This window comes from Struthio camelus, chromosome 2 (assembly GCF_040807025.1).
Source record: "Struthio camelus isolate bStrCam1 chromosome 2, bStrCam1.hap1, whole genome shotgun sequence".
NCBI lineage: Eukaryota > Metazoa > Chordata > Aves > Struthioniformes > Struthionidae > Struthio > Struthio camelus.
In genome coordinates, this window is record NC_090943.1 from 25,073,479 (window position 1) to 25,098,851 (window position 25,373).

Below are 25,373 nucleotides of genomic sequence, written 5' to 3' on the forward strand. Positions count from 1 at the left end.
GTTTTTGCTCTTGAATCCCTGAACTGCTGCCTACGTCCATCTCAATTTTACTTCTGTCTGTAATTTTGCTTTTCCTCTTCCAAAATTCTGCTCTGTGGACTTTCTCACAGCTCTTCCTCAGATCTCAGCAATTTCCTCAGAAGTCTGAGAAAGAGTTATGCAGCTGTGCCTTGGACCACAGACTGCTGAACTCCTGGGGAGGAAGAGAAGGTTATAAACTCAAGTCATTATATATGAAATTTATAGTAGCATTAATATGATATCTTATACAGAAATCAAGGCTATTTACATTGACTTATTCCTTTCTACACTACTATTCAAAATGGCATTTTATACATATTTGCACTTTATTGCATACAAGTTGTGAAAACTATACATTATGCAGGAAATCATGAAAATAAAAAAACTGTTGATCAGTCTCTGCCTATTAATAATGAATCCCAAAGTTCCCTTTGTCTAGTCTATAGTTACAGTTCATTATAACACAAATCGTAAAAATGAGTACTGGAAGAGAACTTAGAATGTCACGTTGCCCATCCTCCTTCCTCCAGATCAGATCACCTATTCCATCTGTCATTCCTGACAGATTTTGAGTTCTGTAACTCAATTGGAAGTTCCTGAAAACTAAAAGGTAGATTCAGACTACTAACTTGTCAGGATGTTCTTCTGATATCTAACTTGAATTGCCCTTGAGATAGTTTAGGCCTGTTACCCCTTTCCTGTCCACAGAGAATATGAAGAATAATTTTTTCCATTCCATTTTGTAGTATTTCTCAATATTTGAATACTGCTACCATAACTGCTCTCTGTTCTCTCTAGACTAAAAAAACGCAGTTCATATAACCTTCCTTGACAGTGTTTTATAGATCTTTGACATTGCTATCCTCTGGACTCAAACTGTTTCATGGTGTTTTTTTTTTTTTTAAATTAAGGAAAGGTACCTCAAACCAGAAGCTTCTATATTTAAGATTTAATCAAAAGCTCATGAAAATTACGAGGAGGCTTTCTCTGCATCAGGAAAAACAGATCAGATTTTTATTCATTTCATTTTATTCATTTTTTTTCCACAGATACTCCCCTTCTATTAACTTTCATCATAGTTTCCTTCTTCGTTTATCCTGGAATATAATCTTTGAGGTGTTTTATTTCAAAAACAGGCAAATATTTTTAATTTATAAAATTAATTTGACTTTCTTGTGCTACCTGCAAGTATATTTATTTTACTTAATGTTGTCTACTGAATTTTGTGACTGCGGTGAAGTGACTAACAATAATCAGTGAATTCGGTTCAACTCATAAGAGATTTATTATGGCACTAGGACTATGTTAGGTACCTTAGTCTTTGACCATAGATTCAGATCGCTTTGGCCCTTTTTCCTACATACCGTACAGCAAGTGATTGTGTTGCAAGATAAATGCGATTCTGCAAGCAATTGTATTCAGTGCACACTCATACTAGTTCACCAGCTCCAAACCTCTTAAACAGCCATAACCATGATTACTAAGGGTGAGCCTTCCTCTTACCAAATACTTCTACTTCCGAAATCATACCACCTACTGTTCGTGTCACAGTTCTTTCTCCTTTGCATACCATGACACCAACACAACCCTGACAATGTTTCTGGTAGATTCTCCAGTAAGATTCCAGTTTCATGAGCTCAACGTGTGCCTGAATGTGATCATCTTGCAGGAAATAGAGGTAGAGAAGCCAGTGGAAATGACTTTGTCATCATATCAAGCAGGTCTTCAGCTATTAACACTTTACGATATGCTTGTGACCATCAAAATTATGGCTGCAATCACTGAAGAGGCAATCACTTCTAATCATTCTATTGACCCAGTCTAGATGCTCTACTATTTAGTTAATGTATCTTCTCTTAGCTCCCTATTTTCCGTAAGGGTTCATTAATCTTAACTGCTATGAGTTCATTTCCTAAAGTACTACTTTATGGCAAATCAGAGCTTTATATCTTTCCCCACACTTCCAGGCACAAGCTCTGTGTTTGCTCACCATCTTTAGTCAAGGGCCTGTCAACAGCTGAAGCTGGTAGCAGAGAGGATGGAAAAGGAGGTCAGGAAGAAGCAAGCAAGGTGACATTGATTCTAAGCAAGATACATTTATCTAGGCTTACTCAGTGAAATTGTTAGTCTCGGTAGACTGGTTGTTTATCAAACATCTTTTTCTTTATTATGTTCTGCTTCCAGTTCCCGAGTGCAAGAAACGCTTTTACAAACTGTTGATCAGCTACTGATAAATATACAATAGCTAATAGTTCTTAAGCATACAGGGACTTTTTCCTCTGTTAAAATGATGTGTTTGATTGCTCTTAGAAAAAAAGGGATGGTATGTGGCTCATCTTTGATACAGAAAGAAGGTTTCTTCCCAGAGACCACAAAACGCCCAAGACTCATAACTCATTCCTGGTTTCTAGTCTGCATGAATTATGATAAATCGATTCCCACACTACCAGATAGGTCATCTCTTTTGCAAGCCACAGTCTCTCAAATCACTAGCGAGCACAATTCAAGACGTCCTATCATTGGCCAACTATCAGTTGGAAAGGGAGTGATACATACCATTCAGATGTCAGGTTTTGATAGCTAATTGGCTTTATTCTATACAGTTCATGTGTTTTAAAGGATAGAAAAGTTGTCTTCCCAAGACACTATGATAGTCTCTCTTACTCACAACCCTGCTGTGTCAAAAACGAAGTAAGAGGGAATCCTAGAAAAATTCCTAAAAGTCATTTCTTAACTCACTCTATCTTCACTGCAACTAGCTTATATATTTCTACTCAGTCACATTAGGGTACTATATTACAGCACTTAAGATAATCTGATTAATATCTTTACTAAAATAACCCTATTAGTTTACTTAACCTATAATACTGAACCTTAGTATTATAAACTGAACTAATCTCCCACAATAGCTTGCCTGTTAAAAATATTATTTTTCTTTGTTTTTTCTTTTCAGTTAGAACTCAATCCAGTCTGACAAACCGGCACATCATAAGCTCATTAAAATGTATTCCTACCCTAACAAGGCTTATTGCTCTGCTCTCATATATTCCCCATCAAAACTTTAATTCATTAGGCTTCTGCCTTGCAAATTCAAATTTTGTCTTTCTTGTTGTTCATTTCTTACTCATCTCTAAACAGCATTTTTATATAAAAGTAACATGCAATAACAACAACTTGATCAATAAAATTTAAGAAGCATGACAAAACTCATTGAGTGATAGTAGTGAACAGAGATCATCCTGTCCAATAAACAGCAGAAAGAGAACGAATACAAAGTATTTAACTAATCAGCAAGCCTCAGGGGTCTTCTGCAATGCTTTCTCCCCTTTGCCTGCCTGGACTGTGAAATGCAAAGATAAATTCTTGTCTACTTCTGAGAGAGAATGGGGGATGGTGGCTATAGGACAGAGCCAGAAGAGCTGGGAGATGGCTCCACAAAATGTCTGACCACAGGTACCCTTGAACCATGAGGCTTAGGACAGTGTTCCTGCACCATCAGAGGAGTTTGAAGGAATGCAATGACCTTTACTAATCTTTCTATTCCCTTGCTTCCTGTCCTCTAGACTTCCTGCTTTCTGACTCAACTGTGAGTCATTCACCTCTGCCCAGGTACAGCGTCTGTACTTGTACACAAACACTTGACAGGCAAGGCAAGAGAGGATTGCTGTGTGAAGGTCATGACACTTAGTGTAATTCTCTGAGTTATCTTTATAATCAGCAGAAAGTAATGAATGATTAACAGCTCATCCTTACTGAATAAAGTGTTAAGAGCAACCCTGTTTTCTCTGCCACTGTTCACTGACAGTTTGGTCAGTAAGCAGAAAAGCTCAAGCCAACAATTCTCAGACCATCTGAGCACTATGGCAAACTATCTGAGATATCTGCTACTGTAAGAAGAGGCCTATATCCCTGGTCTTCAGGGTGTCTGCACCCGGCACACTCTGAATGTTCTTCTAATAGAAATCAGAAACCCTAGGGCACATATTGGTTTTCTCCTGTGGGCAAGGCATGATGATTAAATGCTGCAACGATTCAAAGAGAGCATCCTCTGGGGGTCCCATACAGTTAGCACTGTGAAGCAGAACTGTACTGGCCTTAAACAATGCAGAGAATTAATCTCTTTCAAACTACCTCCAGTGAGTATCTTGGAGCTCAGTGGCACGCAGACTAACCACTAGAGAAAATAATCTGGCAGCAATTCCATGTCACAGGCCATTTGCAGTAGATGTTATAGCATTTTGCAGGGGGCCTGGGAACAAACAGTTAGACTGATAGGTTACCCCACATCTAGATGATAGATGATAGATGATTTCTGCAGCAGTCACTCATGGCTGGTGATCAACTCATGACAAGATCCATTGATTGGCAGTTATAAGCAGGTGTGACCAGTGTAAGGCCAGGTAGTATTACCAACATTGATTCACTGCACATGAGGAAAGAGAACATATCTACCTGGTTATTTAGGAACCATCTTGCCACTACATTACTGAAGTTGGCTATTATCATGTGCTTTAGAACCAGGGAGAACTTCTCACATACAGATTTGAAAACCCAAATATAACATGTACGTGAGATCATATGTTTACAAGAAAAAGAAATTTTTTATTTAAAATGGTCATTCAGGTACTTCATCTTGTCCCAAATGTGTCTCTTTCTGAACACTGTTGTGATGTGCCACTTTGCACGACAGAATTGCCAGTTTTCCTGATTGAGTACCACTTACCTCCATATTCCCAGTAAACTGAACTGATTAAGAGTAGTAGGTCTCTCAGGGAAAGTATACATAAATGTTTCCATAAGGCCTAAAACCAAAGATAAGTCTATAGCATCACGACTACATGCATAGCCTTTTTGTATACCGGGTGTTACACTAGGTGAGTACACCTGATTTGTTACAGAGGTTACTCTTGTTCCAGGGAACTCTAGCACCTGCACTGAAACACAGACAATTTCTTCTGTTTCACAGGGAAGATAAGACAGAAATGCAGAATCAAAGTCCACTTCAAGAGTTCATAGTAAAATGTTCCCCACAGACATTTTAACCTCAAGAAAAGGTAGAAGTTATTATCCTGTTTCCTTAGATGTGCTGTGTACTATGGTAGTGATCAAAACATCCTTTGTGCCAGCAAGATACTCGCAGCAGTGGCTTGTTCTGATAATGGTAAACTGACCTCCTCGCAATGGGTCATGTGGATGCAGATAAGGGACTTGATGCCATACTAGATGAGTCACACACCAGCATTAAGCCTGGTAAGTGATCACACAGGAAATCCTCTTTCTTCTTTATAAATAAATACATATTTTTAATATATATATATATTTTACATATATATATATATATATATATATGTCTTCTAGATGAAGACAGTGTGAGTAGAAATAACAGCAAAAAATGCTATCAAAATCTTCCATCGTGCATCAACTTTGATCTAGGTGGTAATAAAAACATTCCGAGTTTTCTCTCTCTTGACCTGGATATATAATACTGCTCTAATGGTGTTTAAGAGTAGGCCCTCAGTTTCTGATAGTTAGGTTCTAAAGTTAACATTGCTATTTTTTATCTTGCAGTGAATCATCTACTATTCTGAAGACAGATTCTGAAAGCTATTTTGGACAGACGGATTTCTGCACACCCAGACAGCCCTTTTACTTCAGTGATACACCCGGGACACAACTGGTCAACTATTCAGAGTGACTTACATAATCAGTATGTCAGCATTTCTCCATCCAGAATAAAATAGGGATATGCGGAATAATTTAGACCCTGACTCTTCTGCTGAAAAACTCATGTTACTGTGAGAGCAAAACTGGCTTCTATGAACCAGTTATTCACCTTACCCAACTACAGCCAAAAGAGTGGTAAAAACAAACCATCACTGGCTATTCTTGCTGGTCAGGTTACTCCTAAAACTTGAAAGATGATAACATTAACAATTGACTTGACTGCAGAGCAAATAAGAGTAATTGCTGAAGTCTTGGGGCCCCTGAATTTAGAAACTTGCATAATGCAGCTTGTAAGGCCAGCTAGTCTTCAAGGCCTAACTAGTAAAGACTAAACAGTCCTTGCCTAAGCTGTAAGCACTGCCTCAGAGTGAAGTACAATCATCTGCTACATTGCAGGAAGAACCTCCTGTAAGAAAGTTAGCAGGCAGAAGACTCAGAAGAATTATGGGAGCACTGAAAGATTTGGCTATCTCAGGTTACTCTTGTCTAGCAGAAAGGTAGGAGAATATAGAATCACACCCTGCCTAGAAAAAGTTGTTGGGATTGGCATCTGAGGAAGTATGTGCAGGAGTTAATTGAAACTCAGACTTTAAACCACAGTGCCTTTAAAGTAGCTGTGGTACAAGGGTTAAGTCAGCAAAAATAATTCTGGGACCTGTGAATCCTGCAGATACGTACAATGGGAGGAACTGCAAATTTGGCTTCAGCAAATGGGCAGGGTAATGAAGGAAAGAAGGAAAGCAAGGAAAGCACAGTCCTGTGGATATGACTGAAAACCTGTGCATACTGTAATTTTCAGAAATACAGTACTAAAGGACCCCATAGCCTGATCAAAAGGAACAGAAGAGAGAAAATCTCTAGTGTGGGTTTGGCTTTCTGTGTAAAAAGAGAAGGTAGCAGTAACTTTAAAAGACCTTGGAGAACATAATAAAAACTGCCTTTAAAGAACACCATTGGCACTGCAGGAGAATAACACGGTAAAACTTGCAGCAAAAAAAAAAAAAAAAAAAGAGGCAAAGGTATGAAAAAAATGGGATAGAATCCATGAATTCTTTGCAGTCTCATTTGATCAAGCTAAACAAGAAAGATAAGGAGGAAAAAAAACTACAGAACATATCACAGAGATGAGAGGGACCTGTTACGAAACCCACAGGCATCACCTCCCTCTCTCAGTTACAAACACTAGGAAGATTCTGCCTCCTAGGCTGCTCCCGTGGGAAGTGGTAAAATTACAATATAACCAATAGGAATGGTAAATCACGTTAGCGCTGGGTGGTTAGGGAAAAAACACTAAATATCAACAATTCTGTAATGTTAATAGATACCATAGTGCCAATAAGCATCCTCCAATAAAATTCGTTCCAGTTAGAACTCAGGAAAGTGGAAAAGTTGCAAGTGTTGTTTCTTGCGCATGTAACAAGTGCCCGTGTTAAAACTGCTGCCTATTCTGTTAACTAGCTCCTGAGTTCAGGAGTACAGAAGTCCCTTCTGAGTGGGAGGATCCCTTCTGTAAACAGCAGGGAATTATTGGCACGCCCTTGCTGAAACAAAATAGGTTAGCTGCAGGTTTTGCTATGGATGTTTGTGGAATTGGAGCTGCCCAGCGGGAGGTGAGGGTGGAGTGATTCCTGCAAGTCACTGATGCTTTGTTACTAAAAATCCGGAGGAAATAAAAACAGTAAATACTTGGTAACAGAATTTCCTCAAGTTTAGCGTGCCTGAAAGTTAAAAGGTGGAAAAATAGAAGGCTGTGTATTAATTGAAAGTCCTGATCCACCTTCACTAAAACAATATAAACACCCACAAAAAGCAGAGGAAGGACTCCAATTCACTATCAACAGCTTATTGGAACACAGGATCCTAGTACAAAAACCTATGATTTTAATTCTTCATTTTGTCCAGTGTGAAAAGCAGACAAAAAAAGTGTAACAGCAGATTTGTAATGCTTAAATAAGGCAGCCACCGCTCACATTGTCTATGATGTTAAAACGCCTGAAATTCTAGTAGCGCTAAGCAGAAGATCACAGTGGTTTTTCATTGCTGACTTAGCCGATGCCTTATTTGCAATTCCACTAGAAGAGCAAAGCTGATAAAAACATGCATTTACCTACAAGGGAAAGCAATATTGCTTTATTCAAGTACCTTAAGACTTTCGTTATGCTCCTGCCAGCTGCCACTCTCACGTATTAAATGGGGGTGAAATTACCATCAAGAATATGCTATGTCATATCATACATAGACGATGTGCTGGTACATGGAAAAACTGAAGTGAAAATACAGGAATATACTCAAGAAGTAAACAGCATTATTCAAAACACAAATTTTAAAACAAATTGTGATAAAACTCAGTTGGTATAATCTGAAGTGAAATATTTAGGAATGGTGTTAGGTCAGGAAGAACAACATTGGGACCACTGAAGGGTAAAATTGATTACAAGACTCCCCAGCCCCATAGGAATAACTGAGTTGCATTCACTTTTGGAATCACTTAAGTTTTTGTGAGACTGTCCCTACATTTGCAGAAATCAGTAAATCATCAGCCAAGTTAGTGAAGAAATCTCAGAAGCAAGAATAGGAAAAAGAACAGAAGGAAATAGAGGTAAAATTAAAAATTCCCCTAGCTCAGATCCTGGCCGTGGCATATCCAGATTCATGTAAGCTGTTTCACATTCAGCCAGCCATTACCAACCTAGACCTCAGCACTATGCTATTTCAAGACTACAGAAACAAGAAGCAGGCTACAGTCTTTGCTTTGAGAGTCTTAAGCTCAGTGGAACAGAACTCTACTCCACGTAAAGAGAAATGTTTAGCACTGATATAGGAACCTGAGCATATGGAGTAAATCATCAGAGGCTGTTTTCCGGTAGTACGTATCATACACGCGCCACTGAAGTACATAATCAGTGGAAAAAGTACAAATTGTGCATGTATCAAGCCTTAACTGGATGGCCATTGGCTTTCACAAACCATAAAAACTTATCTTCTACAGAAATTCTGTCACCAGCTCTATATAGCTTGTTAGCCACTGCAAAGGAATCCAAGTGCCCTTTACCAGTTTATGAGCCTCTTACCTGACAAATGTTATCAGACAGATAAAAGCTGCGTTGCTGACTTCTGTGTCACAGGATATTCGGTGTGGTTCACAGATGGGTTCAGTTTTTAATGCAAAAGATGGAAAGTCCTGTACTAGATATGCTGCAACCAATATGAATTATAAAAAGGAGCTGCAGAGAATCACCACCTTTACTCTGCACAAGCAGAGCTACACGCGCCGCTGACAGTGTTGAGAGAGGAACTTGAAGGAAATGATCTGGATTTGTACGTAGTTTCAGACAGGACGTGCCAAGTTTTAACTATTTGGCTATCAGCTTGGAATAAAAGGGACCTCTGCAAGGACAGGATGGGAATCCAGTAGCCTACCAATCATAGTAGAAAGAAATTCTAAACATAGCTAAAAATGCAGAAGGAAAATAAAAAGATATGTAGGTCATGTAAAAGCACACCAAAAGAAAATATAGTGAAACAGCAGCATACTGGAATAGTCAAGCAGATGCCCTGCCAAGGTTGTGACAGTCCCAGCAGACTTAAAAGTTGAAGCAGCTCCCATTTTGAAAACAAAATAAGGGAAATAGTACAAAGCAAAGCATCAAAAACATAGCTACTTTACAACATGGAAATGAGAAGACAGAGGGATGATTACTATAGAAGACAGTAAATGCTGAAGCATAGTGAAGGGCCCTGGAAGAGTGGTATGGCCAGATAACAGATATATTTGTACATGGATAGCATTGTATCCACTCCAAGCAGTTTTCTTTCAATATGTGCATGAACAAGACCATCTAGAAGTTGCTTGAATGCAAAAGGAATTATTAGAAAGTGGCTAGCTGGCCTAACGTGAAAACAGATGAGCACATAACTGCTGAATTCGTACTATGGTAAACGCCCCCATTAGGAAAAAAATACCATTAAAACACTAGAGAATTCAAGGAACACAGGCTAGCATACAAGTAGACTGCACTGGACCAATACCTACCATACAAAGGAGGATTAAGTACTGTTTGCTAGTACCAGATCCATTTACAAAACAGATTAAGCAGTTCCAGTAAAGAAAGTTACAGCAAAAATCTACCACAGTGCAGGTGTTTAACATTGTATTTTCCAAATGAAACTTAAATCAAGAAATTTATTTGGATCAAGGGCAAATCATGACAAAATTATGTGGAGGTCTAGGGATGAAATAAAGCTTCTGCATTGCTGGGTACTCAAGGCAAGTTGAATGTACCAACTGCAATATAAAAATAGCACTGTGCAAAAGAGTGAAAAATTACACAAAAGTGTGGGATACCACATTACTTGTCATTCTAATGGTCTCTGAGTGACAAAAGCTACTCATCAGTTCACATAATTTAGAGCTAGAGTCAGGGCAGGGGGAGACAGCCTGATGTTTTAATTCAAGAATGGATACAGACCTTAACCAAGCAACTGAAAGAGATTAATGTTGCTATAGCAACTCACCTGGGAAGGAATGTTCCATGCATAGATAAACAAATAGCAACAAACAACTCCTCCGCAGAACGGTAAGTAGGGCACATGTTCCATGTTTCCCATAGAAAGAATACAACCTAGGCTGTAAATGGGATGGGCCAGCTCCTATTATAAATAAAGCAAGACCATAGGCATATCAAGTAAAACCCCATAATGGAAAAATGCCTAAGTAGTTCCAATTTCCATTAAAATTATGGAAAGGTAAATAAGGTAATGTTCCTTTTGTTATGTTATAGATGCTGTTATTAAAAATTAATAATGAGTAAGGTGTATGGGAGGTCTCACCGGAATCATCATCATTGGAAAGGCTATTAAAAGCAGAAGCACTAACTGATTGCTAGGCTTTGAGTGTAGTTTGTAGTATTTTATTAATAAGCATATATAAGTAATTACATCAGGTTCAAAATTGTGAATACTTGCATGCGTTACAGAGAAATAGCAATCTGTATTGCTTTTGCCGATAAAAGCCCCTATATCTAGTGACAGTGAAAACCTTTTTTGTATTGAATAGTATCAAAATGTTAGATACCTGCCTCCACTACTTTAAAACAGTGGGAGACAACTGCGAAGGAGCAACAACAGCGTCTGTGTTCTGTGATACCAAAAATAATCTTATAACGTTAACAGATGTCACTGATTTTAAGGGAGCATATTACAGTGAATCAAGTGGGATATAAAGTTAACTTGCATATTTTGTTCAACTCACTTAGGGGGAAAAAAACCACACACACAGAGAACATACAACAGGAGGGTTTGGGGGACAGCATTTAAGAGGGAGTAGGAGCTGGAACTGGAGCTTTAGACTATTAACAGAGAAGCTTTGACTAGTAAGTTATCAGAATTGGAGCATATCATATTTAACACTTAAAACCCATAAACAAGTAGAACTTTATTTACCCAGGCTTTAACAATGTCATATGGGAATCAAAATGTACACAGAAGCAGCAAAAATATTTAGTTTTATAGAGAAGTAGTGGGATTAACATTGGTGTTAACATTGTTTTCAGCTTGTACTCAGACACAACTGTTTATCATATAAACTACTAATAGCATAGTAGAATCACAAACACACAAATCATGGGAAAGTCAGTATGTAGTTGCAACTCATACTTTGCAAGTTGCAACTATTGAAATGGAATGGAACCATAATTTTAGGAGAAATTAAGGCCAGAATACTTACAGGAGTAATAGAGATGACTGTAGAACAGCATATGCACAACTCTCATTGCTATTGCCTAGTGTGATCTATGAGTCCCTGCAGATAGCCCCATTTCTCACAGTGCCTTTCCAAATCTGTTAATATACCGCCACTAATACGACTGAGCTTTAATGTGACTTATAACCACTGTTGCCTGTCCTTTTGGAAGGCAGTCTGAAGAACCCTTCTAACAGAACATTCCTCCTGTAATAACAGTAACTACTTGTACGTGGAGCCAGTCAGCAGTTGATGATTCTAGGACCTATGGTACCAAGAATTGATACACGTTGTTGTTTCTCTATACCTATTTTGGCAGGAATAGCCGGAAAACTGAGCTCCCAGGGGACGAAAAAAAAAAATCATTCAACATTTCTCGTGTAATTAAGTTAGGGTAAACATTTGCAATATTCTCACATATCATACCAACTATGGTTCAACCAGAATTCTAACACCTGGAAGAACATCAGCCTGGAGCTAATCGAGGATTATTACAACATATTATATTTGCTGTGATTCCTTGGTATATAAGAAGCTAAAGCATTGATGAATAGGCACCAAGCAGGGAAATGTTAGGAAAGGATGCAGAAACCCTGATTGTGCCTCACTGTGCTATAATATTTTTAGAGGATGGACAAGTATGGGTACAAGAATCACATGTGTTGTAACAACCATTAATCCTCATCTGTGTACTAACTGGTTTTCTTTTAGTTACAGCTTGTGGTATGTTTTGTTGTGAGTGACAAAGGATTCAGGAGCTGTACAACTGCAAGAGACCTACATGGATTTTGCAAGGAAACCATGAGGCGAGACTGGAGCAGGATGACACACTTCCTTATTGATCTACAGCAGTAGCTAGCCTCTAGCCAGCCCATCTTCGAGGGCAATCGTAGCCAAGGCAAAAGCCTTCTGCAAGCAGGAGTATACTAAGCAGGACATAATTGATATTTGCTTGGTTTGAACCCTCACATAAGCACACTAAAACAGCAAAATTAGAAATAGTATACAAGCATTTTGTAACACAGCTAGGTATATAAACATGGAACCACAGGTGGACAGAGACTTGTGATATAGCTGCACAAAGGGGATACAAAAAGACATCAACAAGCAGTAAAATCCACAAAATGAGAACAATGAATGCAGAAAAAGCAGGAAAGATGCCTGCCTGGCAGAACTAGAACAAGTTCTAATCCTAAAAATAAGATAAGTTATGTTGGTGGCAGATGAGATCCTCCTCTTGTTTTGACAGGGGAGGAGAACAAAAACAGCGCATATGAGCAAGAGGGCAGTGTGTGTGTGTGGGGGGGGGGGGGACAAAACACACACAACACCACATAAGTCATCATCCACTTTAGTTCCATCCTTCTTTAAGAGTTCTCAAGTTCGACCACTTCAGCCTCAGCTCCTAAGACCTTCAAGGACCACAGTCGTCAACACAGCCTCCACATATTCAGTTGTGACAAGGGATATCCTGCTCCTGGATGAATAGCAAGACTATACATCGAGATTTGGACATCTGTGATGAAAAAGGAGTTTAATTTATATTTTTATTATTTACTACCTGATCAAATGAGGCCACCATGTGGTATTTTAAATATTTAAAGCCACAAAGAAGTGTAATATCCTTTAATTAGATAATTTCAGAGTATGCAAAAAGAATAAGTAAAAGAAGCAAACAGACTAAACTATTTTATCCACCCTGAAAGAAATCAGTAATCTCATGCATAGTGTAGCTTTCAAAAAGCTGCCTTCCAGTATTTAATATGTAAACACTTAAAAGTATCATGACTTACTTTCCTATTCATTTTAGAATCTCTTAGAACTTCTGAGAACCTTGTTGGAAATTGTGGGGGCTTTCTGGGGACCCTCTGAGGAACTAGAGGGAGCTTGCTGCTGACAGGAAAGGAGAGCTAGGCAAGGACAGCTACAGAAGGCCTTAACTTCTCCTGGGAAGCTCTAGCTACATGTACCTGCTGCTAACGAGCTCTGTTGGTTGTCCCTGGCTGGGACCTTTGTTCCAGCCAGCCCTTGACTAGGGTGGGTCAAGCACCCTATTAGTCAGCACTAGACAGAGACCTACGTAAGAGCCAGGCCCAGAGTGCAGCTCCCAGGGGCAGTGAACAGATGCAGCAGTTGTTTATGAGTTGTGTTGCCAGGTCAAGGAGATAGGGGAGAAGTAAGCAGGCTGCATAGCATCCGTGAAGATGAGCAAGAGACAGATAGGATATTGTCAGGGACCCTACAGCTTCAGGAGTCTCAACCTCCTTGCAGTGGAGATGCAAGTAGGCTCTGTGCCAAGTGAAACAGTAAGTCATAAGTCTGTAGAAGATGAAGGTGGAAACTGGTCACTCTCTGCATGAGAAGAAAGGCTCTTGCTCCTCCTGAAGACTTGCAGTTAATGAACAGGTTTAGTGCCCTCCAAGCTGAGGAGGAGTTGGGCATGGCTTCAAGTGAAGCAACTGAGCCAATGGACCCTATGACACACAGGATCACCTGGAAGAAGCAGCGAGTGATTGTTGTGGGTGACTCCTTGCTGCAGGGGAGAGGCACCCATCTGCTGACCTGATCACTTGACTAGAGAGGTTTGTTGCCTGCCTGGAGCTTGAATCCAAGATATCACGGAAAGACTGCTGAGGCGTGTCCACATATCCAACTATTACCCCCTGCTGCTCTTCCATGTGGGCACCACTAATACCAAGGACAACTTGGAAGCTATCAAACAGTATTTCAGAGCTCTGGGGATGGCGGTCTGGGGGCCCAGATCGTTTTCTCCTCAGTTCTGACAGGTAGGGTAAAGGATGAGAAGAGCAGCAGACAGATTCTCCAAGTAAACAACTGGCTGCATCGCTGGTGTTGGTTTCTATAACCATGGGACCCTGTTTGAAGATTGACAACAGATGGGGAGAGATGGGATCCACCTCACTAGCAGGGAACACATCTTTGCCAACACACTGGCCAACCTGGTAAGGAGCACTTTAAACTAGGAAAGATGGGGGAAGGGAAGAGTTATAGAGACCACCCAGAGAGCAAAATAGGGCTCAAGTGGGGATACCTCCAGCAAGTGCATGCAGCCAAGGAAGTGCATGCAGCCAAGGAAGTGACTACAAGGCGTGACTATGGGGTATCCTCTTGCGCTCCTCCTGGGAAATCTGCATGCTCCAATACCTCTCTGCAGTGCCTGTACACCAGTGCACAAAGCATGGGGAATAAACAGGAAGAATTAGAGATCTGTTTGTGGTCACAGGGCTTTGATCTCACTGCAGTTACAGAGACAGGGTGGGATAGCTTGCATGACTGGAATGCTGTCATGAGTGGTTACTTGCTTCTTAGGAAGCACAGGCCAGGAAGGTGAGGTGGTGGAGTTGCCCTTTATGTGAGAGAACACCTGGAATGTATGGAGCTCTGCCCTGGGGTAGATGATGAGCAGGTCAAGAGCCTATGGATAAGGATTAAAGGACAGATTAACAACGGTGACACTGTTGTGGGTGTTTGCTACAGGCCACCTGATCTGGAGCAGGAAGTAGCCTCATAATCACAGGCCCTGGTTCTCATGGGGACTTCAACCACCCTGACATCTGCTGGAAAGACAACACAGCTAGGCACAAAGAGTTCAGGAGGTTCCTGGAAAGTATCGATGATAACTTTCTGATATAGGTGATGGAGGAGCCAATGAGGAGAGGTGTGCTGCTAGACCTTGTACTAACAAACAAGGAAGGACTGGTTGGAGATGTGAAGGTTGGGGGCAACCTTGGCTGCAGTGACCATGAGATAGTGGAGTGCAGAATCCTGTGAGGAGAAAGCAGGGCAATAAGTAGGATCGCAACCCTGGACTTCAGGAGAGCTAACTTTGACCTCTTCAGGGACCTACTTGGAAGAATCCCATGGGATCAGGCCCCTAGAAGGAAGAGGGGTCCAAGAGAGCTGGTTAATATCCAAGGACCACTTCTTCCAGGCATCCCTATGACCAAGGAGTTGAGTAAAGGGGGCAGGAGACCTGCATGGATGAATAAGGAGCTGCTGACAAAACTCAAACATAAGCAGGAGGTGCAAGCAGGGACAGACCACTTGGGATGGATATAGGGACATTGTCAGAGTATGCAGAACTATGACAAAGAAGGCCAAGGCCCATTTGGAATTAAATCTAGCTAGGGATGTCAAGGACAACAAGAAGGGCTTCTTCAAATACTTCAATAGCAAAAGAAAACTAGGGAAAATGTGGGTCCGTTGCTGAATGCAGCAGGGACCCTAGTGGCAGAGAACAAGGCAGGCAAAGATACTGAATGCCTTCTTTGCTTCCATCTTCACTGCTAAGGCCAGCCCTCAGAAATCCCTGACCCAGGAGACCAGTGAGACAGTCTGGAGAAAGACAGACTTTCCCTTGGAGGAGGAGGAGGATCATGTTAGAGATCATTTAGGCAAACTCGACATCCACAAGTCCATGGGCCCTGATGGGAGGCACCCACAAGTGCTGAGGGAGCTGGCAGACATCATTACTGGTTGGGTAAATGAGGGGAGAGCAGGGGCTGTCGTCTCCCTGGACTTCAGCAAGGCTTTTGACACCGTCTCCCATCACATCCTCCTAGGCAAGCTCAGGAAGTGCGGGCTGGATGGGTGGACAGTGAGGTGGATTGAGAACTGTCTGAATGGCAGAGCTCAGAGGGTTGTGATCAATGGCACAGAGTCTAGCTGGAGGCCTGTAGCTGGCAGTGTCCCCCAGGGGTCAGTGCTGGGTCCAGTCTTGTTCAATATATTCATCAATGACCTGGCGGAAGGGACAGAGTGCACCCTCAGCAAGTTTGCTGATGATACTAAACTGGGGGGAGTGGCTGACACACCAGAAGACTGTGCGGCCATTCAGAGGGACCTGGACAGGCTGAAGAGTTGGGCGGAGAGGAACCTCCTGAAGTTCAACAAAGGCAAGTGCAGGGTCCTGCCCCTAGGGAGGAATAACCCCATGCTCCAGTACAGGCTGGGGGCTGACCCGCTGCAAAGCAGCTCTGCAGAGAAGGACCTGGGAGCCCTGGTGGACAACAAGTCGACCATGAGGCAGCAGAGTGCCCTTGTGGCCAAGAAGGCCAATGGGATCCTGGGCTGCATTAGGCAGAGTGTTGCCAGCAGGTGGAGGGAGGTGATCCTGCCCCTCTCCTCAGCCCTGGGGAGGCCTCCCCTGGAGTACTGGGTCCAGTCCTGGGCTCCCCACTACAAGAGAGACATGGAGCTACCAGAGCGAGTCCAGCAGAGGGCTAGGAAGATGATGAGGGGACTGAAACATCTCTCCTATGAGGAAAGGCTGCGAGAGCTGGGCCTGTTCAGCCCGGAGAAGAGAAGGCCGAGGGGCGATCTCATCAATGCATACAAGTATCTGAAGGGAGAGTGTCAAGAGGATGAGGCCAGCCTCTTCTCCGGGGTGCCCAGCGACAGGACAAGAGGCAACAGGCACAAACGGAAACACAGGAAGATCTGTCTGAACATGAGGAAAAGCCTCTTTCCTGTGAGGGTGACGGAGCCCTGGAGCAGGTTGCCCAGAGAGGCTGTGGAGTCTCCTTCGCTGGAGATATTCCAAAGCCATCTGGACACAATCCTGGGCAATGTGCTGTAGGTGATCCTGGTTGAGCAGGGGGGTTGGACTGGATGATCTCCAGAGGTCCCTTCCAGCCTCGGCCATTCTGTGATTCTGTGACTTTAGGCAAGCAGCCTAAAACTTTAAAACTTTTAAAAGTTTTAAAACTTTTAGATTGAACATTATATACTTACTGTGCTAAATCTTGTGCTCCATATTTCAGTGTCTGAAACAAAGATTATTTTTTCCTTGGCCAGCTGTATTGCAATCATATCATTTTGTAGAATGCTGCTGTTATTCTTTCTGTTCACGACTGCCACCCAAGTAAGATCTTAAAGGGTATATTGTGCTGTTAACTCAATTCCTTCCACAGAACTGAGCAACAGTAGGAATAAGGAGGAAGGGAGAAGGTGGGAACAAAAAAACACACACCCCTCAGATCACCCAGATCCTTTTTTGCAGAGCTGCCCATAGCTAGTCAGCACCCAGCCTGTACCAGTCAATGGTGTTATTTCATGCCCTGAAGTCCCCCATGGCCTATGATTGTGAGGTGTCACTTACTTGATTTTGCTTCAATCTGGCAGTTTGTAGCAGGTACCCACCTTAATACTGCTCTTGTTTATCTCCTCTGATCTTTATTCATAAGCTTTCAAGCAGCTTTTCACCTGCCCCATGGCAAAGCTTCATGCAGTCAAGTTGTTCTTTTGTAAAGGTCTCCTCACCTATCTAGCCTTTCCTACCTAAAGGGCCCATACTCATCCATCACAACACTCTTGTCATGCAAGCTATTCCACTTTGTTTATATGATCTGCATGAGATCATAGTTGTACAACTTGTGCGGAGACTTCTGATTGTTCCTGTTTGTTGCTGTGTGCATGCATGTAGTGGCACCCCTGCTTTTCCAGGGGACATGGGGTACCTTCTCCATCTGTCAGCTCTCACTGAGCTTACTAGATTCTTTGCAAGAAATACTCAGAACATGGTACACAAGAAAAAAGCTGCATTTAATTACACTTGTAATTTGATTGATGATACTAGTATACTAATTTAAGGTACCACTTAAGAATAGTCTTTGATATGTTACCAGTCTCTGTATGCTCACTGTCACAGTGCTAGGTGTCCCCAACTGCCAGAAGGGGATATGTGGATTAAGGCCAGCTCAGATTTGTCACATTCTTCAAACTTTTGAAGTTTTTTTTTTTTTTTTAATTTTTAAAATATCCAGTGTTAGGCTAAGCCACATATACACTTCCTGGTTCATCTGTTAGCTGCAACTTTAGTACTTTTTCACTCAAACTTAAGGAAAACACTTTCAAGGTTGCTTTTCACTCACAAAAACTTATGATAAAAAACACTTTCAAGGTTGCAGACATGTTGATATGATTAATTTATCCAACTGCACAGAAAGGACTCTCCAATTCTCCAGCGTTACTGGAATAAACCAGTCTTGTGGCCTCACACATACCAATTTTCAGGAGAACAGTGCTACTCCCTTCTTTATAACCTTTCACACAGTGAGCACCTGTGGAGTGGCCATACCATCATGCTAACTACTTGGCACTTGCTCTCTGCCCCATTTTTCCACTTCTTTGGACTTTAACCTCCATCTCCAACAAATCTCATTTAAGGCCATCTTCACTAGGTTAACAAGCCTGTGTGCAAAGATGTCCTTGTGCTGCTTTGCTAGATGGATCCTGCCTTTTCCAGGCAGTCTGCATTCCTGAAAGAGCCCTGTGATCATAAAAACCAGAGCCTTGCCTGCAATGCTAGCTATACAGCCAGGCTTCAACCCACAGGCTGCATCTTGAACCACGTTCTTCTCTTTCCAGCAGCGCTGAGAATACCACCACCACCCAGGTTTCCATACCCTTCACTTTGACTCCACTCCCCCTAAACCCTCTGTACCAAAATCGTCAATGCTAATATTGTCAAGTTGATAATCAAAGTTGAAAGACAGGGAGGAACTTAAAAATGTGACACTTGCCACAGTAAATTTTCTTATCAATTTATTGAGCTAGCTTAATTCTAAGGAAGCTGATGATATCCACTTTTTTTGGAATTCTTTTAAGTTGTATGGAACCTTTTTATAGTTCCTACTTTGATAAGACAATAGTAGAAGACATGGCATTTGAAAGAAAGCAACGATGTCTGAGAATCTTTATTTGCTTGAAGAGCAGGGCTTATCAGTGTTGAAACATACAGCTTCATCCCACAGATGAGCCTGATTTCATCTTAAATCTATTACAAGTATGGAAGTCAAAAGTGGCACTTTCTGAAAAGGAAGCAAAGGGGGAAAAGGGAAAGGATACTTTTGCTTTTGGTATACATAGAGAAGCTCCCCTGCTTTTTTGTAAACGGTTGGTTGTATATCAAATTTATTAAGATCCTTTCTTGATTAAACTGGAAGTTTTAAATAAATTGTAGAGCTTTTTAAACAATTTCTGAAATAACTTTCAATGAAAGAGATGTTCTTATGTTACTACATATGAATATAGTCACCTACACATGAATCTACTTTAAGTTCTTACTGCAGTCAAGAACAGGACATAGTTCTCAGTGTGATAGCATTTCTGAGAATGAGCTTCACATCTACACATGATATTCCAGTGGGGATTTGCATCTCAGTAAGTGAATTTCTTTAAGTTATGTTTGATGACTAGGAATGAAGGGCTAGCTTCAACTTTAACAGATATATTTAAGAATGCTGTAAGTTTACCTCAGTAGAACGAGAAGCTGTACTATGGTTTACATCACCCTTCATCCTTACTGTGTACAAAATAAGGTTGTTTTCTTAAGCCAAAAGGGAGTTAAACAGAAGAAACATATTAGTCCATAGAGCTTCACATCTCTCTAAGCAACTATCCAACAGAGTTCTCTCTTTCATGCCTCAGAATAGACAATCTATTCTTAGGCTTTCTTCAGAAGTGTTGTATCATCCAGACTTTGTGACTTGAGTTTCAACTCATTCTGTTTATCTTCTACAACTCAACACCTAAACAAATCCATCCACAAAGCTCTTCTGAGCATACTCAGAAATTTTTGTTTAGAGTAGCAACAAACACTTATGCTTCAGTTGCAAAGTCTATTATTATTTCATCCCATATTCTCATAGAGGCAGCCTTTACAGGTCACATATGCCACAGAACAACATCCAACAGTTCAAAGAAGTTTTAAGTCAAAGGCTGATACTACCACAGCAGACAGCTGGAAAAGCTCTTACATCCTGGCCAGGTAGCTCACTAAGAGATAAGATAGATAAGAATTAAGAGAAGTTCACAACGTCACATATCCTAAGAACCTTAAAGGAGCCAGAGGACTCACTTAGGGATCCTGTATTTCACAGGCAAGTACCGAGTGAGGGGACACAAGAGGTGAACGGAGAAAAGGAAACGAAAGAAGATGCTTGGCAAAACAGGCGCGTAGAAAGTCTTCCACAGACGCCCTCGCACCTCCTCACCTCGCGAGGCACTCCCCCGTCCTCGGCCGACCAGGACAGGCCCCTCTTCGCCGCCGGTTGCCGGCTCCTCGCCCACCCGCCCGCCGCGCACGGCTCCCAGCCCCTTCCGTTAGCCGCGCGCGCCCCTTTGAAGGGCAGACCGTTAGCGGCGCCGCGCCCCGCCTGCCCGCTGATTGGCTGGCGGCGCCGGCGCTCTGCGGCGCTGTGATTCCGAGGAGCTGTGGCGGCCCGGCTGCCGCCAGCCGGGGGGCCCGAGCCCCCCCCGCCGCGGGGACCCTGGCGCCTGCTCGCCCGGCCCGCTGCGTGCCTCGGTGCCTTCCTCCTGCGCGGAGCGGCCGGCGGGGGGGACACGGCGGCCGCCTCCTCCTCCTCCGCGTGCGGCGGCGGCGGGCGCAGCATCCCTGAGACCGGGAGGCCGGGAACAAAGGCTCCGCGCCCGCCCCTGCGGCTGCACCTGCCCCCAGCGGAGATGGCGTCCCTCGGCTTAGGGGGGCTCAACGTGTCCGCCCGCAGGAAGAGCGCCCCGTCGCGCAACGCCGCGGTGGAAAGGCGGAACTTGATCACGGTCTGCAGGTGAACCCTGGGCCCTGCCCTCCGGCCGTGCCCCCCCCCCCCCCACACACACAACCCGCCCAACCTTTTCTTCCCCTTCCTCCCCTAGCCGCGGGGACGTGCCCTCGCCTCCCGCCGCCTTCCCGCCGCAGCGCTGCCCCCCGCCGTCGTTCCTCCTTCCCTCCCCCCCCCCCCGCCCCGCGCAGGTGACCGCGGCCCCCGCCAGCGGCGGCCGCTGCGGGCGGGAGCGCGGGCAGCCCCCGGGGCGTCCGGGCAGGGGCGGCTGTCGCCGGGGCTGGGGAGGCCGGGACGGCGGCCGACCTCCGGGCCCGGTGAGCGGCGGAAGAGGGCAGCCTCCCTCCTGACTCAGCTGCTCAGCCGGCGGTGTGTGCGGCACACCGCAGCTTGCGCGGCTGCCGGGCGGGCGCCGGGCGCCGCCGTGTGAGAGCGGAGCGGTTTGGCTGGGCCGGCGGCACCCGGACTGTGTCCCGCGGCCACGCGCGCTCTGTGTTTATTGCAGCAGAGACGAGGCAGGCTTCAAACTCTCCGAAATGCTGAACTGAGATTTGTTTGTTTGTTTGTTTGTTTTATCCTAACGCAACTAGTTTCCGTGTTGTGTCGTTTTTGTTAAATTAACATACGTCCACTTTAAAATTTTACATTTATTAGATATTGGACATAGAGCGAAACCGAAAGCTGCTGGAGAAGTGGCTAACTGTGTATTCTTACCAAAACACTGATGCTGCAGGAGCAGTCTGGAGGAGGCTGTCTTCGGGGAATATTTGCGTCTCCAACATGTAGATCAGGAGATCTGCAGTGTAAACTAGACCTAGTATATTACATTTTTTTTAGTGTCTTAATGCCGAGTTTATATGTGCTTAATAATACTTCTTATCGTTTTCCATGTAAAGCTTTCTACTGCTGTCATTGTCAAATTTCATGCAGCATTTCCAAATATGCAGTACTGACCTATTACATCATAGCAAACTTTTAAGTACACATACATGCTGAAAGCAATGATTCCATTACTTCATTTGTCTCAGTTGCTAAATTTTAACGTTGTCAAATAAACTAATCTGAATATTATCTGGAGAAGCTCATCAGCAAGCTCATAAGAACTGTGACATTCTTTTAATTCATACGAATTTTTATGGAGGACCAAGACAACAATTAGGCATTACTGTTAATTACAATTAGGCATTTAATTAATTACAATTAGGCATTTACTGCATCAATTAATGCTGCAGCAGTATTTTTAGAAACAGTTTAGAACCCCATAATCTTTTGCTTTTATTGTACCCCTGTTTAATGGGTTTTACAAACTGAATGTGTCATCCGGTGCTGAAAGGAGTCTGCTTCAGTGTTCCTTTGAGTTCTAGTATCTAGGTTTCAGAGTGGCATCTATGCTACTGTGCCTTTCCCAGGGTTTTATGCTTATGTCTACCACTACTTGTGAAAGGGTGATGCAACAACACCACAGAAAAAGAATCACTTTTTTTTTTTTCCAAACTTGCTGAAGCAGAATAAACAGAAGAAATAAGTGTTCAGTTTTGTCAGTTCTGCTTTGCTGTTGCCACAGAGATACTGATCTTGTCAATCTGAAGTCTTGAGAAAACAGCAGTTTTATCAAGTAATAGCACAATTGTACCAGGCTATAAACAGTTCTTTCTGAAGGATTATCCTGCATTCAGCAGATCTTGCTGGTTCATTCTGCTTCATTTACGAGGAAATCTTTTGTACTCTCTGCTGTTTTTTATTTTTGTTTTTTATTTTTATATTTTATTTATTTATTTTTCAGTCTGTATATTTCATATACTTGTCCTAGCAGTTAAAATAGTGTTGTAACATAGGTAAAGAGGTAGCTTAGGAATCTGAATGAGTTCAGTTAAAAGTATGTGAGAAGAACTACTACAGGAACCACTCAAAAATGACATGTTATCATTATTTTCAGAAAAACAATTTAATTTTGCTGTATCTTCACAAAACCTGGGATTGCTAGTTTCTGAATACACCCTAAAATCTGGAAAGAGGGATGAGAAACAAGAAGAGTTTGTGTTGTTATGGTTTGCATACATTTATTTATATTTTTATCTTCATAAAAATGTTTAAAATATTTCTATCCCTTTCTGTAGTTACAACACGTTTTCTATTACTGAAAAATGTTATGTTAGAAAATATACAAATAAGTATCAAAACTACTAAGGTACTAGTCCCTTCCAATCAAAATCCAGTGACAATAAGAATTAAGTCTGGTAAAAATAGCTCCATGAAGTCAGTTCACTCGGTTAAATTTGGGCAATACTGCTTGCTACCCAATGGAGGTGAGCGATTACAAGGAAGACATTATAAGGAAGCCATTCTTCTAAATTACCACCTGTTACCAGTCTCTAATAATTTAATGAAATATTTTTCCAAAGCTTCAATTTAGCGGAGTTTTGTTTAATAGTTAAACTAAGATTTGAATTTTCAGTTTCTTCCTATAGTAATGATATCCAACTCCTTGTGCAGATATGTGGATACTTTCTTGTATTTACAGTTTTGGAAGGAATAATTTATTTCTACTAAAAATGTCAGGTGGCAACATAGGTATGGGAGGTAATGATAGCTTCCCTAAACTAATTGCATGTGAAAATGGATGGCAATGTTTGTGGAACTGCACAGCAGTGATTTAAATTGCAGTAATTTTGATGAGGTTTTTTTGAATGAGTGTTAACCAAAATACATGTTCTAAGCTCGCTCGCTCGCTCTCTCTCTTTTTCTTTTTTAAGCTTGATGCCTTCCATTTTCCAGTAAATAGTGCTGAGATTTTGAGATCGGTTTTGTTTTTTGAGATTCATTGGTCAAAGATCCATATGGATACAGAACCATCCACAAAGGACAGGCAGGCCTTAGAAGTGAGGGTCTTGGCTTAAATACAGAATATTGACACTTAACTGAACCACTGGCGGGAAATACATTTAAAAACATTTTTTTCTTCTAGTGTGCCTAAGAGCTATTGGACCACAATAACGTTGATACTTAAGTGAACTGTCAAATTTTCTTTCCAAGCCATGTTCTACAGTATAAGGAATATCAGTTCATCATCTTTGGGATTATTCTACATTGGTTGTTTACTTTCTTTAAAATGACATCTTTCACATTGATTCTCAACTTGCGAACTAAACTTTTCAAATTTATTTGAAAAGATGCTTCCAGTTATGAAAACTGAGAAGAGCAGAGTATAACAAAGGAAAATAACAAATGCACATAGCAGTTGTATTTTCTGCCTATTTCCTGCTTGATTAGAAGCTTGTTCCTGTTTAATAGATCTTGAAGATCTTAAAGTAGTGTAAGTTTGGAATTTAGCCTCTAACTTGTAGACCCACAAAAGTTTGAGTCTGTCTTGGAGTTAAGAACCTACCCCAGAAAGCTTACTGTAAATCTTTCTTATTCAAGAATGTTTTCCTCTCATTTGAATAAGAGTTTAGAAACTCTTGAAGTTGAGAATTGCTGCTGCTTCTACAGCTGTTTTTTGGCACAAACAAGACCGTGTTCGTGACAGGGAAGAGTATGTAAGGAGCTGAAAACATCAAAGATCACAGGGGTTGTTTAGAAATACTGTTGTTTGGATCGCTTTGCTCTAGCTGCAAAAAAAATATTGTTGCAGTGATACCGGGAACTGGTTGGATGAAAGAAATGAAGACTGAGCAACAGTTCCTGGGGCTAAATTATTCCAATACTGCTACAGTCTACTGAAGAGCTCATCTTAGAAGATCATAAGTTTGTTTAAAGCCATTTTCGTTTCTTAAGTCCTTTTGCTGCGATTTCTGTGTTAACATTTGTAATGTGTGTAGACTCTTGCTCAGAGTGCAAGGCTGCAGTAGTAACCCAGTGGAGGGAACAGGAAGTCGGGAGCAACAAAGGGAAGAAAGCAAGCTGTTTGTCCTGAACCTCTAACATTGTATCTACTTGGACGTTGTTTCTTTATACCGCTTGTGTGCAGGTGCTTTAAACTTGACCTCTGCTTTCTTGACTTTCGGTCTATAAGTATTTTTTAAAAAGTCTCCTAGAAAACATTTCCAGTCTGTCAAATTTTGAGTGGTAGGGTTGTTATCTTCCTGTTGCATGGAAATAAAGTGTACAGACTTGCACTTTGCATTTGTTCTCCTAACAGGCAATTTTAATCAAACTTAACAGAAGTGAAATCTCAGAACTATAAAGATTGTTTAGGTTTTGTTAGAAGTGTAGGGTACAGAGCATGATGGCAGTAGTTTGAACTATTAAAAAGAACACCTTAAAGATGATGGGACGTTAGACTGTAGTCTCTAACCACACCCTAA

General features: G+C 41.9%; 2 protein-coding genes and 1 long non-coding RNA gene across 4 annotated transcripts in view; 2 read left to right on the top strand and 1 right to left on the bottom strand.

Moving 5' to 3' along the window:
* LOC138066302 (uncharacterized) overlaps nucleotides 1-5,781 on the top strand; it is a 63,422-nt gene extending 57,641 nt beyond the window's left edge. Inside the window, exon 3 of the long non-coding RNA XR_011139601.1 lies at nucleotides 5,590-5,781. This is a non-coding gene — a long non-coding RNA (uncharacterized lncRNA). The remainder of the gene's footprint in view (nucleotides 1-5,589) is intronic.
* The window catches only part of LOC104144104 (ATP-dependent translocase ABCB1), a 65,591-nt gene extending 44,953 nt beyond the window's left edge, over nucleotides 1-20,638 (bottom strand). Inside the window, exon 1 of one of the 2 annotated variants that reach the window (XM_068934708.1) lies at nucleotides 20,503-20,638. The gene's annotated coding sequence lies outside the window, so the exon portion shown is untranslated. Of the gene's footprint in view, nucleotides 1-8,816; nucleotides 8,903-20,502 lie in introns of those variants that run through there. The other variant, XM_009674905.2, reaches the window with a different exon arrangement.
* A 110-nt stretch (nucleotides 20,639-20,748) lies between these two features.
* Nucleotides 20,749-25,373, top strand: part of RUNDC3B (RUN domain containing 3B) — a 57,285-nt gene continuing 52,660 nt past the window's right edge. Inside the window, exon 1 of the mRNA XM_068934711.1 lies at nucleotides 20,749-21,075. Coding sequence (XP_068790812.1) covers nucleotides 20,972-21,075 — 104 coding nt within the window. The 5' untranslated portion in view covers nucleotides 20,749-20,971. The remainder of the gene's footprint in view (nucleotides 21,076-25,373) is intronic.